The sequence below is a fragment of the Argiope bruennichi genome, chromosome 2, assembly GCF_947563725.1.
Source record: "Argiope bruennichi chromosome 2, qqArgBrue1.1, whole genome shotgun sequence".
Classification (NCBI taxonomy): domain Eukaryota; kingdom Metazoa; phylum Arthropoda; class Arachnida; order Araneae; family Araneidae; genus Argiope; species Argiope bruennichi.
In genome coordinates, this window is record NC_079152.1 from 43485139 (window position 1) to 43506565 (window position 21427).

Sequence of the window (21427 nt, forward strand, 5' to 3'; positions counted from 1 at the left end):
AAAGTAAGAAAAAGTTTGAAAACGAAACTAAAATGAAAACGAAACAAAACAGTTTCGAAATCGCAACTAAAATTTATTACCTATTTAAACTAAAACCAAAAAGGAACTTCATAGTATTTATTATGACCCTTGAAAAAGTCTTCAGGCCGGATTCTTTTTTAATATTTTTTAATAATTTTTTTGGTTTAATTTTTATTTGGTTTTTGTTTTTCCTATTAACTTGATTCTAATACTTTTGTATATATATATATATATATATATATATATATATAACAATCTATTATTAACAACAGGAACTTTGATTTCTTTGTACAGATAAATTTTCTTTTAAATACTAATCATGGAATTGCAATAAAAACATTAGATTACATATTTGGAACAATTGAGATTATACATAGGAAATTGTAATTTTTTTTTATATTAAAAGAAAGATGAAAGAATGCAATACATGATATTAAAAAAAAATCATCTAATTTATATAAAAAGAAGAGTGTGAGTTTGATAACAGAAGTTTGTGTCTTGATATTGGACATTTAAAATCTTAAATAAAACTTATATTTTTTCTGTTATCAAACTATTAACATCTGCACAACTTTTACACTGTAAAAATTAATTTGTTTGCTTACTTAAGAGTACATGGAAAGGTTCCATTACAAGATTATAAATAAAAAGATTGATGTTGATGAAAACTGAATAATTAGAAAAAGACTATATAAAAATTTATTTTCATTTAAGATTAAATATTTGTGAAAATATGTATTCACTATTTTAGCAAATTCAATAAGATGAGCATTGATCATACTCAGACTAACACTAGTAAAATAAACACAGAGACTACAAACATTATGATCAAAGCAATGACAATATTATTTTATATTCCAGTTGTTAAGAAATATCACTGTAATTGATTTAATTCTTACAATCTTAAATTAATATTATTCTATGGTTTCCATAAATATCAAAACTGCTCATTCAAACTCGTAAAACAAACTGTATATGAATGCAAACGATTAAGATACAAACACAGAAGGTAATTTATCTCATTTATTTGCAAATAATAATAATAGTAGTAATGTAAATATTACAAGTTTTCACCAAGTGAAAATTTTTCTCTTACGAATCAAATGCAATTTTTCACTAAACTGAAAAAATTTGAGACAAAATAGTAATTTTGAAACATACACAACATTTTCTTCTACTCCGGAGGATCCTGGCTGAGTTTGCAATTCTCTTAGTTGCTTTCGTCTAGCCTTTCTGTTAAAAAAATTAAATTCTCACTATAAAAAAAATTATTTTATAATTTGAAATATGTCAAGAAAGCAAAAATGACAGTTTCTAGCAACATTTACAGGAAAACCAAAGAAACTTCTAAAATCCTGACAATTGTAAGAAAAGTATTCAAAAATTTAAGAATTTCTGTTGAGATAATGTAAAATGTACAAAGATACTTTAAAAAATTTTCTAATGGAATATAAAAACCAGTACATACTAAATATATTGAGAACGTGCAGTAAAAAAAAAAAAAAAAAAAAAAAAAAAAAAAAAAAATCAAAATTTCATAAATTTTTAAGCTATTTGAGATGGTATGAAACTTAGACAGAATTAATTACATAGGTATTCTGTAGAAAACCTACACATTCTATAGCATGCCAAATGTGATTTAGATAAAGTATGAAAGAAAAAATCACGATAAGACTACTATTTAAAAGAAATTCATTCCTCAAAAACATAAATGTTATTCTGAATAAAAATTTTTTTTAAAGAAAGCACTAAAAAACTTTTATTACAAATATGTACAAGAAAAGTTATACAAATCAAAATTTATGCCTTTCTCATTAAGGAAAACAAAATAAGCAACGCATTTATTTGTACCATAAGAAAGAAATTTTTAATTGCACTTAACTTTATTTCTTGCAAAAAAATAAAACAAAATAAACTTTATTAAAACTCATAAATTAAAAATTATATGATTTTTTTTTTCTTCTAAAAAATACATTTAATGAATTTCATTCATTCATTCAAGAGTTCCAGGTCAATAGAATCACTCATTAAAACTGCCAAAACATTGCATGAATCACCTTGGCTCTTGTCAACATTAGAAATAGAAACTAGTACACACAGCAGAGTAGTTCCCAAGAAAGCAGAGGAAAACTTTTTGAAATAATAAATAACATTTTTTTGTTTTGTATATCTAGATATATTAAAGAATTCCTTTTATCTTCAATAGCAATTTTAGATTTGAAAACAAGAGTGCACAAACTATCCACTTCATCATTTTTACTAGCATGGCTACAGAAGTTAAATTTTTAAACTACATTTTGTATGCATGTGCATAACTGGCTTCTTTTAAACATAGAAAGAAGTAGTAGAAGTAGAAATCTCTTTGGTAAGCATGCCAACATCATGTAAGTTGAATCCTCCATCAACTATAATTTCATCCATGTTTTTTTTTTTTGAACAGGTTTTTTTTATTATATAAATTGTTCTTGTTTTATCTTTATAGCATTCAGACATTTTTTTCTTATTTTTTCAGGCTACTCCTCTGTATATAGGCCTTTCAAAACATCTTGGGGTTAGAAAAAAAGTTGTAAAATGTAATTCAAATTTGTAGTAAAAAAAGGCTTCATTTAGCCTTTTGTTCTCAGAATTATAAGATTTGCGATGCATTTTGTACATTATTAGTTTGGCATTTAAAGAATGCCTAGGAAATATATGAAATATTAATTGTTACATATATTGCAGGCCAGCCTTTTGCATTCAATTAAGTGTCTAGGCATTTTATACAAAATGAAAACATATTATGAAAGAAAATGATATATGAATTTTTTATAATTTACGAGATAAATTGGGAAAGAACTTTAAAAAAAATAAGCTATTGTAGCACAATTGTTCAGAAACAAGAATTTAACAATACAGTTTAAAGTAACTTGCATAATTTAAGTAAAACTCTTTAAAAATACTTGATTTTGTCTAATAAATAGACACAAACAATAAAAAATTTCATCATAAAATTCCACAGAGGTATAAATTATAGCACACAAAATTAAAGAATTGAAAAAAAAAAAGTCTTACTCAGCAACAGCCACTTTGCTACAGAATACTAACAACTGCATGCAATATATGCAAAACACTCCTAATAAAATTATGCCTAATATTCCAGCCTGAAAAGAAATGCATATAAATCATTAAGAAAAATCCATGAAAACTGCAAATATTAAACCAGACAGCAACATTATATATATTTTTTATTCATTATATATGTCAATTTCAATTTATTCATTACATGTATTTGTATTTAAAAATTTTACCTCCCTGGAAACTTCATTATCCTTCCAAGAAAAATGAATTGTATTTTTTTAAAGCTGCATTATTATTAAATATTTTTAAAATCAAGAATTAGAGTCACTATAAATATAAACTTTTACTCTTAACAATATCATTTGTTGTATAAAGAAACATAATGCTGTATAAAGCAGGGCAAGAATTTATTATCTTAATCTTAGTCATAAAAAAGTAAAATATCTTAATATAAATAAAAGTCATTGAGACTATGTATAAATATCTATTAGAATTCTACGACTTTAAATCCTTTTTAAGGTTTTTTTAAAGACTACTCTCATTAATTTTAAGGCAATTTAGAATATAATTATTTGATGTTCTATTAACAAGCAATTTACTTTGTGATATAAAAAAATAGTTTAACATGGAATTTCCATCTAGACATTAATATTATAATTTGCAGTTATAGATAACTAAATAAAAATATGAAACAAATTTTTTTACATAATTTGACATTCCAAAATTTATTGATTAAGAATTAAATTTCAAAAGATCATAAATATATTCTTCATAACAGCATGCAAAGTATAAAAATTACATTTTTTTGTTTCAAGAATCAAAATGTATTTTATATTTGAATGTACAAAAAGAAAAATGATTTTCAAAGACTTTTTTACATAACGTTAAATGCACCGGTTATATTTGGGATTTTTTTTTTTTTTTTAAATCCTCAGCTTTAGAATGGCACAGGTGGTTTACTAAACTGATAAAGAATTAAAAATGGTATAATCATTTCAGCCAAAGAGAGAAAGGAAATTATTTTAGCACTGGTCATGTTATCTTTACCAGACTATAATACAATGACATATGATTTTTCAACCAGGTTTTGAAAATTTTAATGCTTTGAACATAATTTCAACATCCCAAACTTCTAACATTTTTAAAGCATTAATTACATATATGTATTACTGATATTTAGAATAATAGTAAAAATTCAGAATTTAGGCATTAATATATAAAGAAAGTGCTTCATGTTTTAACGTAAAATGAATGATTATCCTGGCTTTTTTTTTTTTTTTTTTTTTGTGGTGGGGAGGAAGAAATACTTAAATGATTATGTTTTAATAATATAATTGAAAATTGAAATATAATCACTGTCACCACATTTCATAACAAAATTTGGCTTTATGTATAGAGTATTGGAAGTATTACATTACACAATAGAAATTATCCAGTTTATGATTTTTTTTTTCATTTTTATTTATCATTCTAAAATAATTTAAAGAATTCTTTTCCCATGAACAGATAAAGTTAATTTATAAAATAATAAGAATGAAAAAAATAAAAGAAGAAATAGAGAAGAAAATACAATGAGTGCCTATTAGAAATGAAATAATAAGCAAAGTATATAAATAATAAATAAACATTTCTGAAGAATATTTTTTTTTAAATACCCTAATTTAAACGAAACATAACAAGAAATATTACACATAAAAGAAACACACTTAACACATATGATTTTTTTAGCAATTATCACGAAGTTAGTTATGGAAGTAATTTTCACAAACAATGAAAAAAAAGTCTATCACCAAAACCTAAGAAAAAATAAAACTAACATATAATAAAAATATATATTATAAATATTGTAATATTATATTGTAAGCATTATTTTTTAATTCAAAATGCAACTATAAACTCTTTTAAATAGGACTTAATTAACTACAATAATAAAAAAATTAAAGATTGCATTCTAATGCTTAAACTTTAATTTTAAAAAAAAAGAGAGATAACAGCTATCAATCAAGAAACACTGCCATATGATACGTCATTTGTGATACATATAAGATATGTATCACAAAATTGTTTTATCATATTAAGAAATAAGTAATCATCTTCATGTTCAATAATTTCAAAATGGTATTTATTTCAACTTTTCTGAAATATAACATTATGATTATACATTTTAATTCTAAATTAAACTTTTCAATATCATATATTTAAAAGTAGCTGATAAATTATTCAACATGTCTATGCTACAACTTCTTCAGATGGTATCATAAAACATGAATAGATAAGTTCAAGCAATATGTATGCAAATATTAAGGAAAAAATATCTTTTCCCAATGTGATAAGGTCATATTGCTGTCAACTGAGAGTTATTTGAAATAAAAATGAACTCACCATTAGACCAAAATTTGATATTGCAATAGGCATTGCCAATATTCCTGTGCCAACATTTCCTTTTATTAGATGAAGAAATGTTCCTATATTCCTAAAGATATAAAGATATGTCTCAGAAATTCATGGACAGGTTTTTCAGAATATTGAAAAGTTAGATTTTTTACTATAAATTAAATGCTCAGAAAAGTTTTACAGATACATAATGATTATATTGCATATTTTTTGGAATTACATACTATTTTTAATCAAATGTACTGTAAAAGAGTCAATATTAAAATATTTCCGAACTAAAATAGACTATTTTCTGCTCTGGACTTAAATAATATTTTATACAGAACATTCAAATTTGACTAAATACTAAAATTTATGTAATGGAAATGAACTGTTTAATGAAGAATTAACATATGAACCCCCCCTACTTTATAAGCTATAATATATAATACAAAATATGCCAAATAAATGAAGCTTATTTTTGGGAAACCACAATACTTGCAATGCTTTTTAACAATAAGAAGCAAGCATAAATATAATTTGAGCACTTTTTATTTTATTTCACATATTGTTGTAGCATGCAGATTCAATTGCTAAGCAATCAAAGTATAGCAATAAGATAGTTGCATTATGTATATTGCAGTATGGCATAATCCAAAGATTGAAAAATAGGATTGGGATTTTGTAATGCAAAAATACCTTTGTTTGCAATCATTATGATGTTGCATATCAAATAAACCTGAATTTTTTGAAAAAAATATCTGAATGAATTCAGATTTCAAGCAATATAAACAAATATTACCATAAAATATTACATACATAGATGATTATGAGAAGCAACATAAAAAAGGATCTTGTATAATAAATTATATAGTTTCATGTTTTGAAAGCTTGGAACAAACATTTTGCCTCAAAGATTAAGAACAAGATCCTATTTCTATAAATATTAATTGATGTAGTTTCAAAAAGGAGAATACAAAATAATATCTAGAGCACTTGTAATGAATGATTCAACTAAATCTAGTTAAAATAAGCAAAACATTTTTAAAAATTGTGAGCTCTGGAAATGTATACTTATATTACATAAAAGTTTTATTGTGAAAATGGATCATAAATTGAAAGAAATGTTTTACAAGACATGAGCATAAAAGGAAAAAAGGAATGTGCACAATTTTGTAAATGTAGAAAGCACAATTCACCCTGCTTTTGCTAAAGGAAAATAAAACTTTTTGATATTTCTTCACTAATTCAATATTAACCAAATAAATATCAAATGTAACAAGTACAGCAAAAAAAAAACAAAAAAAAAACCCTGTTTTTTTTCAATGTATAATTATTGTATTTTAAATATGTATATCCATTTTGCATGAACATTAATACTTAGAAACAACTATCATCAATCTATTGAAAAAGTACTAGCTTTTTCAGATGACAGATGAGAAAATAGTATTAGAAGCAGTACACAAGAAAAGAAGTCTATACAAAGGAATGGATGTAGAAATTAAATATACATTTTACATCATTTTCATACATAATAAATTACATGAATTAAATAAAAGAAAAAATAATAATAATTACGAAGTTTTCTTTTTTTCTTTGGGCCTATTTTCAGATTCTTCATCAGCGTCTTCTGTTTCAAGATTGGGAAGAGTACCATAATTTGTACTTCCAAGTATCTCTTTACTTCTTACAAGAGGTGTTCTATCTGTTGAATTTCCAACCTTAGAAAATTAAAATAAAAAGATAATTTAAATTTACTTACATGAAAGGGAGAAAAAGAGATTACTACGTTTATATCATAAAATAACATTAAAAAAAAAGATAAATTAAAATATGCAAAAAAAAATCAAAATCAATCATTATAATATATAATAGTTAATTCCTTCACTCCATTAATAGCAAATAAAAATTTGATCTAGTTAACAGTAGAAAAATGATACATATAGAAATATATTAAAATGTATAAAAGAAAAGCACAGGAAATCAAAAATAAAATTCTATGTTTTAAAGACAATACAACATCTGATCAGGCAAACGGAAAATGAAGATTTATTTTTTTTAAATGTGAAGTCCTCACAATATATTAGTAATATAGTAAAATTATTCTTTTTAAATCATGTAAAAAATTGTTAAGCTATCAACAATTCAATTTAAAAGCAAGGGAAAAAAAAGATATACTTAGAAATTAATTCCTGGCAATAATATAATACATGTGAATCACAAAAAATATTAATAATGCATAGAATATCCTCATTTATAATAAAAATGTGAATTATGGAAAGTAGGATTCAAAACTCTCAAAATGAATTTTTAACAGAGACAATGTTTTAGCTCCCAAAAATCTAGCAAACATTTCCGCTTAGTAATATCATTTTTGAATTTTAAAAAAAAAGCATCTTTCTTACCCATGACAAATTTAATTTTGTTATGTGAAATTCTGACCTTAAAAATTGTGTATCTGAATGGTTGACTTATTTGCTTTTAGAAGGGGTGGGACAAAAATATATCTTTTGGCTAACTTAAATAGAGTAGTAAAATAAAATAAATAGCTTAAGAGGATAGGTGATAATTTTCTTATTTAATGAGACTTATTATATTTCCTTTCTAAAATCTGCTTGTGTAATTTATTTACAAACCGACAATATCAATAAGTTGTGTGATATGTAACATAGTATGTACAGCAAAAATCATTCAAAATTTTTAATACGGAAGATTTTGAGCCTAGAGCTAAAAAATTTGAGACATATTTACCTAGGAATATTTCCGATAATGTGGATGGTCGCCAACAGGTTATTGCCAAGAAATAAACAAAGCGAACAATAGCTCACCGCCATCGATTACACTCTCGTATCTTTGCGAGTGTCATGATCTGTTTGCTCCGAAAGCCAGTGTGTATATCTTTTATATCGGTCAAATATCTCCATTTACTCTTTCCGAAGAAGATAGTCATTAAATTTTTAAAAATTTCAATTAGATTTCCAAGCGAAATTTTAAGGTTTCCTTCACTAACTTCAGAGCATTTGCAAATAAAAAACCCTTTTTAGAGCAATATAAATTTTTTCACAGATATCAGTTCTTTCTCTATGTAATTTTTATCTCTGATTTTAATAAAATTTTAAAGCCATTTAGATAACAAACTGAACTTTTAAAATAAATTAAAGTGTAGGTTTGTAGACGGCAGATGTATTGAGCGGTCTATTTTCAAATTAACACTCCTCCTACTTTTTTCTCCCTTATTTTTTAGTTGAAATTAACTCATCATTTATTTCCTTGTGGATGAGCAATCTTGGGTTTTGTTTTCAATGTAGCTTTTATTAAATTATCTGCCTTTGAATATCATATTATATTTGCATATAAAGAATAACATATTTTATACACGATTGCAGCAAAATTGCAATAACCACAAATATTCAGGTAAATCATGATTATTGTAGCATTATAGTAAACTATAATGCTAGAAGCAATCCATAATTCACTTATTTTTATTCCTGCTCTGATGTTATGTTGTAGTTAACTGCCTTTGTTTAACGCGCTTACTGTTATTGATTTATGTTCAATCTCTACAAGACGCCCTCAAAGTTTTTAAAATTCTACAGCCACATCGGGGCATAATCTAGTTGTTAGATGATGAAAGATATGACCATTAGATTTATTGAGTGATAAGTCAGTTACATTTAAATAATATACATTTGATGAAACGACTTCGGCAACTCAGCCGCTTTAAATTCAAGCCCATGAATTCGTTTCATCAAATATATCCCTTAATAAATTTAATGATGAAACAATTTATGATATTTAGCAAGAAATCTGTTATCGTCATAGAAAGGTTGCACTCCGGAGCTTAATAAATGATTGCAGCGCCATCTTGATTGATTTGTTTTATTAAAAATTAGTCGTGAGCGGCGAATTTTCCAATGAATACCGGACACTGAAAGATCGGTCGATCTGGGAGAGGAAGCAACAAAAGATACTGCCTCCTGTTTTCAATTATAAAGAATAAGAAATTTTCTCAAATTACATAAAATAATCAGAATGATTAGAACATTTCAATTCATTAGCAGTTCCACTGATGCGATTCACTCATTCTCATTTTAAAGTTCTTTGATTTTTAAACCTAAAGGTCTTATCACAAGGCAAATACCGCTTACACTTTCGTGGACAGTTTTCCGTTTATACCCGCAGGCAACCGGTCAAGCAGAATTTTCGTCATCGTGGACTGTTCTCAACCAGCTTGAAAGTGACTGACGGAAAGATTGTTTGCAAACGAAATTCAACCAATCGTGCATGGCATTGGTAGTGACGTAGTTGCCAAGTATGGCGCGATTGACGCCAATATGAAACTAATTTGTAAACACATTTCCGAATCACTTTCATGTTGTATGGTCGTGTGATATAAATTGGGTTTTGATAGACTTTAACCATAAAAAGCCGGCTATTTGGAATCCGCTGAATATTTATTATTAAAGAAAAATGTTACACGAAGAAATCCGTACAATAATTATCAGAAGATGAAGAGATATTGACACTGTGGTGAATAGCATATAAGGCAGTTAAGAACTTTTTTTTACCCGAACGATCGTTTTAGTATAATGGTTTTGTTACTGGACTGTTAACCACAAGGTCCCAGGTTCTATCCCTCGCTCATCACATATCACTTCATTGGTGACCCGGATGTGATTTCAACACGCAAGCACATCACCATATCCCTAAAATGGTGACCTCGGACAACGAATCTTCAACTTTCGTACAGCTGTTGTGGCGCCATCTACCCGCAACCAAAGTCGTCAGACTCACTTGACGCAGCAACCACTCACTTACACGCTCGTTATTAAACTGGGTGCCGGACCATTTAGACAACAGCTAATAACTCAACAACCATATCGTTCGTCTCATCTCCGACTCACTGGAGGGAGAGTACTGCGGTGAATAGCATATAAGCCAGTTAACAACTCTTCTACCCGAACGATCGTTTTGGTATAATGGTTTAGTTACTGGACTAACCACAAGGTCCCAGGTTCTAACCCTCGCACATCGCTTCAACACCCGTAGATAGTCATCAAAACCAAGGAAATTTATTTTCAGAATTTAAAAAAAAAATTATTAATGTTTATGTGAACTGTCTTATTTTTGTGTGTGTGAACTGTATTTAGTCAGATTAAATCTTTAATTTTTTTTAAATAATGGTAGAATTTTTGAATTTCTAAAATATGTAATTAACATCTTCCATACAGTTAAAAAATTATTTAATTCCTATGCTATTGTGAAAGTTAATAAGGATCAATTCATTTTCTTACCGCTGAAATATTGTTCAGCACATTATACAGTACATTTGAGGGAATTGCACAATATGAAGGATTCTGTTATTGTTTAATGTTTTAATTAATAAATAATAGTGAAGTTTTTTTTTAAATTAATTGCACATCCAGCTTACAAAATCGCTTTTTTAGCATAATTCTGTGTTAAATTTGATTTTCACAATTTAATATATAAAATACCAATACAGATACATTATGGAATTATTAGATTTTTTTTGTACGTAAACCTGTTATTATTACTGAAAAATTAACAAAATTGATATAAAAGCAATATACCCCAGGATATAAGGTACGGAATGTATGAACAGGAAGGTGCAACGCAGCAAAAAAAAAAAAAAAAAGTTGAAGCAACAAGGAAAATTTATGACTTGGGTATATTCCATTTGAACCAAAAATGTGATACAGATCTACTGTGATGATAATAAAACCACATGCCAACTTTTTTTTTTTTTTTCCAGTACAAGTCGTTGCGTCTTTAAATTATTGCTTCTTCTTACTCAGAAATAAGGAGATCCATAGATGATTAATACTTCGACAGACAGAGTCCAAAATACGTTACACCTTTAACGACAAATGTAAATGCTAAAGGTTTCAAGAATAATTTTAAATTTTTTTAAAAATAAAAGCAAGTAGTTGATAAATTTTTTTTTTTATTTTTATTTTGGTGAAAGGAAAAAAAAAGAGGAAGAAAGAAAAACAAGATATTTATATGAATTTCTGTTCATTAAAATTAGCGGATCGAGAGAAATTTTATTCTAATATATAATTCTACGATTCTAAGTGTTATAATAACGGCATTTTTTTTTTTTTTTTTTGAGATTGAGTTGAAAATTAAATTCGTTAACATTTAACATAACATTTTGTTTTAAATATTATTCCTGAAATCATTCCCCGATGGCCGTTAAACCCGTCAATATTTAATTATTTTCAAGAATAAGTTACTTTAAATAAGACTCTTTCTATCACTAACTTCTCTTAATTTTTTTTCGAATACGAAGTAGAGAAAAAGTATTGTAATGGCCCAAATATTCGAATTCAAGATTTATGGCGAAACTACATGTTTACTTCCTCAAGCTCGAAAACCATATTTTGGAATTCTGTTTTTCTATCTGATGTCTACAACAAAAATAACTCAAAAGGCCTTGAGATAAACTGAGGAATTTGGTATAGGGGTCGATCTGATTGTCCGAATATAAATTAACAAGATGATTACGAAACAAAGAGCGTTAGATGAATAAAATAGATTGAACATCTGAAATATAAATACCTGAATTATAGATCAAATCTGGAATCAAACCTATTCCGTGTCGATTTGTAATTTCACAAGCATGTAAACACGATAACTTTTTTTAAAAAAACGCAATTACTTAAATATATGAAATCTGGTATGCGTTTACGTTACTAAAATTTTAGTTCTGTGTCTAAACGTTCTGTTTAGTTCTGTGTCTGAGAAACAAATTCGATTTTCGGATATCTGTTGCTAATCTAGGAAATAATCACCAAAAAAATCGCCAATGATTACACAATAAATTCACGTAAATTCTGTAAAAATGCTAACTTAAAGTCAATGATCAATATTTCTTAACTATTTTTTGTCAATGCCATGTAAAACATTAATGGTCTTATATAAAGTCCACAATTTTATATGTATGTGTGTGTGGGTGGGGATGGGGGTGGTGCGGATTGGATGATACCTTTACTAGAGGTATGCGAGAATGTTTTGGAGAGACCGCACCTGCCAATTTGATATTTGAAGATCGGAAATTAAGATTGCATAAGACGGAATCGTAAAATAATATTTTTAGAACAAGATTTTGTTTTTCGATCCGTGAATTCTGATTGATAGGAAAGTTCTTATAAACATCTTTCAACGACCCATTCCCCCCCCCCAAAAAGTGATTTTTTTTTAAATAACAAATATTAATATTAAATTTTTACAAAATATTTCTTTGATAAAAAGGTGAAATTTTTGAAAAATAATATAAAAATTGATATTAAATTTTTACCTTTTTTTATATATAAAACGTGCACTTAAGTAAAATCACAATAAAGGAGAAAAAAAATCATCATGTACTTTTAAAAAATTTACTCCTGATCTATATTAAGCCATCATAAAATTCGACAGATTGCTTTATAGGTCATTTAATTACTAAAACCTTTTTAGTTTAAACTTTTCCTCTCAGATTAAAACTTTTATTTAATCGCGAAAAATCAATGGTTCACCCAATAGAGCTGATATATAAATGGAAGGAGCTAGTCGCTTGTTTCCAACATGAGTCACGTAACTTCGGAGAAATCTGCCTTTTAGAATACCTTTTTTGGCGCCATATCGCAAATCTTGGCATACTCAAAAACTACCGCTTAACATTTTGCTTCCCGGCATTGGGTTCGGTCGGTTTTCATTTCCGGTTAACATTTCCTACACAATTTTTACATATACATAAATATATATATATATTCATTCTTTGAAAACTGAGAAACTGATTTCGAAAATAATGTTTTCTTTTTTACATCAGTAGCCGAATTTGTTGATTTAAATTATGTTCAGTTTTTTACTTTGTTTTTGAGCATTAATAAAAAGTGATTATTTTTCTTCTTTAAGTAAACATTTTCATTCTTTTTTTTTTTTTTTTTTTTTTATCTAAAAACATCTTTTCATTTTACATTACTTGTTCAAATACTTTTATCATTATCTCAAACAGTTAAAAAAAAACTTTTATAAAAGCAGATTATGAAAGTGACCTAAGTCTTTTTTTTTTTTTCTGAATATTTTTAAAAAAATGCATTCGTATTTATATTTAATTTTTTTTTCTAAAATTAAATTATAATCCAAGATTTAGGAGAATAAATATTTATTTTCTGCATAAAAAATGAAAAAGATATTAATTAAAACTGTTAAATTATTTTGAAATAATTTAGAAAGAAAACAAAAAATACTAGCCCAGGATGGAGCCCACGTATCGAGAATGCTACGCCAGTGCCTTAACCACTGTACTGTTCGAGCGCTACTTGGAACAACAAATTAATAGTATATAAGCTAATTTCAAAGTTTTAAGGTTGGCTATTGAGTCTTCATATTTTCATAAATAAACATTTTAAGTGTTATACTACCTTTATACATAATCTCGTCCCGAACTCAGTTTTAAATATCGTGCTTTCCCATTGTTAGTATCAGTTTTAAATATTCAGTATCTTAGCTCTATGGTTCACCCCCACACCGTATCCGGTTACATATCAGAAAGCAGGCTTAGAGGCCTGTTTTGGCTAGCTAAATAAAAAACTTAAATTAAATTTTTAATTAATTTAACCGGTTAAGAGGTAGAAAATGTGACCTTGAACCATCTGCAGAAAATACGCAGACTATAGTAAATATTTATTTAATAAATATATATAGATTTAGCAGAAATATATGGGAATAATATTTATTATTTATACTTAAAAAACTAAATATCGGCAAAGCAAATTTTACTCACATGTTCTACATCAGAGGAATTCGTTGCGTTTATACAGGGTTGGAAAGGGAGATTTCTTTCCGTGGCCATCCTACTGTAGTTCGAAAGTGAATGAGTGGGTTTGTGTGCTCATGAGCGTTTTTAAAGAAAGGAAGTCATGACGCGAGCCAAACTGGTTTCACTTTAAATTTCTCTCTGGTTATGGGCGATTATAAGAAGCAATTCACATGTGATGTAAAGGCAAAGGCAGAGGATTAAGTTTATTGGCGACCCATGGTACTGATTTTTTTTTTTTTTTTTTTTTTTTTTTTTTTTTTTTTAGGATTGTCTAAAAACGTTACAAATGTTTACTTGCAAATTTCGCCTTGTAAGCTTATGACATTTTAAAACAGGATACTTTTTCAAATTTTTAAACACACTTTAAATTCCATTTCCATTAATATTTCGATTTAACAATTACTGGGGTGTTTGATTTTAATTAGAGAAATAATTAGATTAATTAATGGCTGCTAATAATTAATATGCTGTGAAATCAGTAATCCTAAATTTGTACACTTAATCAGTGTACAGAAATATTTATGTTAAATATTTCCGAAATAATTTTAGAATTCAATGAATAATAAAAAAATCTAATTCTGCTTTTTCTAGTCAAATTACTTTGGATATAATTATTATTATTGTATTTGTTCATAACAGTCAGAGAATTATTAATTCGCAGAATGATAATTAAGTGCATTCTGAATAGTGAAACTTTAAATAAAAATGAAAAGTACAAGAAATGTTACATTTAAGTTTTAATACCAGAAAAATCGATGCATCTTTTCGTTTCAGTTGTATTCTTCTCTTGAGCGACTACAGTTTATTATTAAAAAAATTATCTTCCTTTTTAAAATTATTTGGAAGTTTTAGAAGCGTGAAACCAGTAGAGAAGGACCCTTTGTAAGTTAATTATTTCATATAGCAACAGCGTAGTAAGAGGAAATTGCGCCCGGGGCAAAATATGTATTTTTACCTCCAATTGGCTTTTTCAAAATTGACTCAGAGGGAATGGAACGTTTTTTAGCGTCATTCCCTCGTATTGTATTTTCAAAATGTAACAAAAAACATGTTTAATCTGTAAAAATGAAAAGTCCCAAAGTCTAGTTCCTGGGATGCCTTTATATCTCCTTGTACTCTCTGCGTCTTTAAAGCAAATTGTAAAAAAAATCTATCATTTTGCAAACTATTCAAATCATATGAAAATTAAACCAGGAGTGATTTTCCCGAAACTACTTAGCATAATTTCTAATGAAGAGTGGATCTTGGGCAAAGCCGTGATTATCAAGAGTATTCTAAAATTAAAATTCAGAATGCTACACAAGGGTTTTGTGCTTCATAGTATTATAAAGAAACCCGTACTTCTGTGTTAATCAATAATACAATAAATCATATCACTGACTCTCCGACCCACCCGAAGGCATATGGATAAAGAAAACTGAATGACCGGACCGCCGCAACAGTAACACTGGCCGGAATTGTGGTTGAGTCCTAAGGCCCATCACCGGCCACGGTACAACCCTTCCCAAAGGAAGTACGTCCCCTCATCAATGTAAGGAGCCAGATCTCCCACCTTTTAGTGTACCCTCCAGGGTGGCGAGATACAACAACCATACCGGGAGCATCTCTCCTCTTTTCGAGGTGTCCCCCGGGAGTCAGTAATACAATAAGGCGTCTTTGAATTTCATAACTCATTACTGTTTCATTAAGAACATTCTAAGGACTCAGTAAGCTTTCATTAAATACTAAGCAATCGCAATTTGTTTGTAACAGTTGAAAACAGTTTTTTTTTTTGTCACTGCATATTTATGTTTAAAAATCAAATATTATTAAAGCATATTAAAAGTGCTGTCATAATTCATTTGAAAATAAATGAAAATCGGATTACAAACGGAATTTACAAATTTAGAACATTTTGTGATGGAATTAAAATGAAAACAGATTTTCTTTTCTTTTAGTCAATGTTTTGTCATGAGGTTAGAAAATGGGACACCGAATTAGATGTTTTCTCCTTTTTCCACAGTGAAAGATTCGTCTGTAGTTTCACAACAAAATTTTAATCAGGCAAAAAAATATCCACTCCAGATAAAAAACTGTCAGATTTAAAAGAAACCTGATTTTTTCAAGTGATGAAACACCCCAGTTGAATCAGCAGCAATTCCACATATAAGTATTATATATATATATATATATATATATATATATATATATATATATATATAATATTTTCTCAAAACGGTTTTAATTGCTATTTAGAAACTATTTTTCTCAACTGTCCCCCTCTTTTCTCGCTCCATAATATCTTCAGTAAGCCAGACTGGGGTATTTTTCATTAACCATTATACCTTCAATATGCTAGAATGACTAAATTTTGGTATTACAGATATTTTGAATGTGCCAAATTTATAAACAATCAATTTATAATTTTATATTTTATAACGTTTAATTAATAAATTTATAAAAAATGCGTCTGTTTGCTCTGAAAGGTTTAAAATAGAATTGACCACTTCACTAATATCACTTTACGTCACATCGCGTCATAAAAGCCAATTAAATTCTTCGAACGAAATAAAAAAACAATCAGCAGTCCCGTGATTTTTTCCGGCTGTACTGTCAGCAGTCTCCGCAATAGCGCGTCATCGAGGTCAAGAGCGTAGAAAAAAACGGGGAATCACCTTTTTCTCCTCTCATTTTACTTATCTTTTTTACTTCCTCGTATAGTTTTCAGAGTATTATCTCTTGAAAGTATTGCAATTCTCAGAAAAATTAAATCTTGTGATTTTGACTAATTTCCACTTCGTTTTAGATCACGGAACGAAAACAAAAAAAGAAGATAATCCGCTGTGTTTATGTTTCTCGCACATGTTTTCGGTCAGTCTTACCGTTTAAGACGAAAAGATTTTCACTTTTTTCCCATATGCGAAATATTATACAAAGCACTGAAATCGTCAAAGAATTTGAACTCGAAATTTAGACCTCCATTAATCAGAAAAACACATATTTGGAATTATGCTTATCTGCTAGTGAACACGATAATTTAAACACGCTTTGAATTAGACGATTGAAAAGCTTTTTCACCAAATTTGTAACAGATTTTTAAGAAAAAAAATGAACAAAATCTATTCGCTTGGAGTTTTGTCTGTCTGTTGGAGTAGAGCTGAAGACGGTGAGTAGAAACAATAAGGAGCTGAGTATACAATTTGGTACCCAGCTTTAACATACAGAGTGTAGATTGGTATCAAATTTTGAATCAAATCCGTCTATGGATTAAATGGTAAGTAGGGATTGCAATACCGGAATACCGGGATACCGAATACTGGTATTTTGAGCCATTTGTACAATTTTGTAATGCCGGTATCCATAAGTTTAAATACCGGTTTTTCGGTATTAAATAGAAATTTTTAAAACTGTCTTCACTATATGTTCAGGGATCGCCAACATAGCAAAATAGCATACGTTTTTGTTTTTATGTCTTCCTAACGGGCGAAATTAATTAGATAATTAATGAATTAATTAATTGCTTAAATCTAAATTATCGAAACATGGATTATCCCTGAAAGAAGATATTGTATCCATAACGACTAATGGAGCAACAGTTATGAAAAAAGTTGGAAAGTTGATTGGTGCAAATCAGCAATTGTGTTATGCTCATGAAATTCAATTAGGATTAATAGATGTATTATACCAAAAAAATAAAGAACAGAAGAATCCAAATACTGTGGATATAGAAACATCGGATTCCGACATTGAAGAGAGTAAGAGTAAGAGTGAGAGTGATATTGACAATGAAGATAGTGACAATGTAATTGTTGAAGAAGATATTGCTAACGAGGATGAAATATTTACCCATCAAGAATTGCTTCCTATAATTTATAAAGTTCGAAAAATTGTTAGGATATTTAAACGTTCCCCTACAAAAAATGCCATATTATAAAAATATATACTAACTGAAAATAAAACAGAATATATGTTAATAATAGATTCTAAGACACGTTGGAACAATTTACTCCTAAAGATGGAACGATTTTTGAAATAAATTTAGAAATCCAATCCAAAAAGCAATAATCGACTTAAACCTGTAAATTAATTTTTCAGAGAGTGAATTCGACTTAATATTCAGAAATACATCAGCTCTACTTTCAATAAAACTGCCTATAGAGGCATTATGTCGGAGAGATTTTAATTTCTTAACAGCTAATGCAACAATAAATTTCATGTTGCAGTCATGAAAGAAAAGCACACATCACTATCTGAAGAATTATATATTACATTGAAAAATCGCACAGAAGAAAGGTATATCGAAATAGAAAATGGCTTATAGTATTACATAACTGTAATGATTTTAAAAATGAAAAAGAAGAAAAGAAAATAATCAATTCAAATCTGATTAAGTTTATAGTAAATTTTTTTTAAAAATTTTTTACCCACAAATCTATCCACATTCAAAAGAATTCGGTTCAGTTATCGAAGAGTATGATGACACTACTGTCGATAGTGAAAAGGAATTGTCTCTTGAACAAAAATTAGAATTAGCGATAAATAAAAAACTAAACGAACCAAAATACAATACAGAAATCAGCTATATCCAAAACCATCCGACAAGAAAATGATTTATTTGAAGATGAGGGATTTAGAGATAAATGCTTGGAAAAAGTATATCACGCATTGCTAACAGTACCACCAACTAGCGTAGATGCCGAAAGAGCGGTTTTCGACAGCTGGTCATTTTTACACAAAATTACTTTTCAGGCTTAATGACAGTAAAATTGATGCCTTATGCTTTTTAAGATCAGATTTCAAAAATTTGTAATAGCACCACAGACTGAATAGTGATATTTACACTTTTTTTTTATTTAAATAATAAAGTTGTTCCTTTGCTTTTTTGTGATTCTTTATATACTGTTATAATTTATAAGTTACATATTATTTTTTGTGATATTTGCACTCTCTTATAAAACTGGCAAATAAAACAAAGAAACACCTGTGTTTTCTTTCTTTTTTCTAAAATTTCTAATACCGGTATTAAAACTGGTATCCCGGTATTAAGATCCAAAAAATACCGAATACCGGTATTGAAATTTTGGTTCGGTATTGCAATCCCTAATGGTAAGTAGAAACCATAAGGAGCTGAGCATACAATTTGGTACACAACTTTAACATACAGAGTGTAGATTGGTATCAAATTTTGAACCAAATCCGTCTATAGATTAAATGGATTAAATACAGGGATGGATGGATCTGTCCATGGATCTTTTGGTTTATATATTCGAATGCAAATAAACGCGATAACTGAAAAAGGCAAGGACTTAGATAAATGAAATTTGGTGATGAATTTTGTTACTAAAATAGTAGTTCTGTGTCAAATTTTAATTTCAATCGATCAAAAAAAAAGTAATCAGAATGCATATCTTCTATTCGTCACCATACTGCAAAGCACAAAGTACTTATGATAGTCTGGTAATAAAAATTTAAGGTACGTGGCATTCGTAATCTTGGCCTATGTATAATATTTTATACAGTAGGAATGTGAAGAGTATAGCACCTTTACCAAGAACCATACGTAAAGGATTTAGGGAAATCACTCCCAATAGTTTTTGAATATAGCTTATTCTTGTTGGAGAATTATTATGAATTATTATTGAATTATTTATGGAGTCATTGACTTCATGACTCTGAAACTACTTTTAATTTAAATAATGTAAAAAGAATAAAGAAATATTCCTAATATAATATTTTAAAATATTGTATTCTTCACTTTCGTATGTTAAATTCAAACAGTTATTAATATTAGTGTAATTCTATAATATCTAAACGAAGTAAATACTCAGATTAAAAGATTGCTTAGGTTTTTCTTATAACATCTTTCCAACGTTTAATATTATAACATTTTTAATATTAATGCTTTTAATATTTTTGGTAACTGCATGATTTACAGAATGTATTGTGTTTCAAAAATAAATATCAATGCTGTTTACAAAAAACAAAAATGATAAATAACAATGGAATCATTTTGACTTCATGTCTCTGGCTGCATGATGAAAATATGTCTCCAGTTACGGGTTAAAATGCTGTGATAGGAAACTTTTTACCCAAGAATTTATTTAGCTTAAATGTAACAAATCCATATGATTTTAAATTATGATTTAAAATATTGTGCAGAAAAAGTGATGAAGCCATCGAATCCAACTATCCTGAATCTATAGTAGCGGAAAGGCGGCATGGCATATGCTTTGATTATCGGGTAGTGGTGAGGGTCTAACGAATTTAATAAATTCAAAATCAACCACTAAAAGTCAAGCAACGGATTAAAAAGTGCAAATATTTTTGTATTAATTACGCTTAAAAGAATAGGCGGTGCAATTTGGTAAATTAAATCAGCTGTCACTTTTAAAAGATCATTTCTATTCAGTTTTATTCATCATTTATCTCACTTCACTTTATAAGATCATTTTTATTCATCACTTTTTAAAGACAAATATTCTAAAAACAATTCTATTACTTTATTAAACTGAAATTATTTTTCGATCTCAGCTCATTAAAAATATACCAGAACTTCAAATACAACAACCATTCTCTACTTAAAAAAAAAATCTTAATCAGTTTGTTCTCCAAATTAAAAAAATGACTAAAAAAAGTTTCTGAAAATGAATTCATATCGCTGATGATTCCATTTAATGTAATGAATAGATATTGCATTAGATGATTCTAATGCTTGATATTTTTTTTTTCGTGGTAAAAAGAAAGACTTTTATCGCTTTGTTTGATTAAGTTTCTATACTTTTCTTTTCTATATTATCTTTTGAGTGGATTCATTTTATCAAAGAGATGAAAATGGCAAGTTAAATGATCGATGTACAATAACCCAAAATCAGTTCTTTGTTTCACTTTCACAAGCCTTTTCGTAAGTGTTAAGTGAAATTTGTTATTAAAGTTCTTCTTCAGAGAGACGTGTGACGTCATGAAAGAGTGAAACTAGACATAAGCCTTCTTCCGCGCTCTCCGAGAAGCAGGAAACTGAGTCATGCTGCGCGTTCAAGGCCATTTTATGATTAATGGAGATGAAACGCACATCACACTTAGGAGCGCTTTCTCCGAGAGAATTAGAACGATCGGTACACTGCCATCTTAAAATTTAAAAAATCGTATTTTAATGATATAAATTTCGTTCTCGTA

The 21427-nt window shown here is 28.0% G+C and overlaps 1 protein-coding gene across 4 annotated transcripts in view; it reads right to left on the reverse strand.

Annotated features, from left to right (window-relative positions):
* LOC129957273 (proton-coupled amino acid transporter 1-like) overlaps positions 1-21427 on the reverse strand; it is a 45776-nt gene that overhangs the window by 15100 nt on the left and 9249 nt on the right. The window contains exons 1-5 of one of the 4 annotated variants that reach the window (XM_056069558.1): positions 9600-9675; positions 7030-7172; positions 5461-5551; positions 3073-3161; positions 1183-1254 (exon numbers count right to left, since the gene is read on the reverse strand). In XM_056069558.1, coding sequence (XP_055925533.1) covers positions 1183-1254; positions 3073-3161; positions 5461-5493 — 194 coding nt within the window. In that variant the 5' untranslated portion in view covers positions 5494-5551; positions 7030-7172; positions 9600-9675. Of the gene's footprint in view, positions 1-1182; positions 1255-3072; positions 3162-5460; positions 5552-7029; positions 7173-8202; positions 8455-9599; positions 9676-14239; positions 14386-21427 lie in introns of those variants that run through there. The other 3 variants (XM_056069550.1, XM_056069533.1, XM_056069542.1) reach the window with 3 other exon arrangements.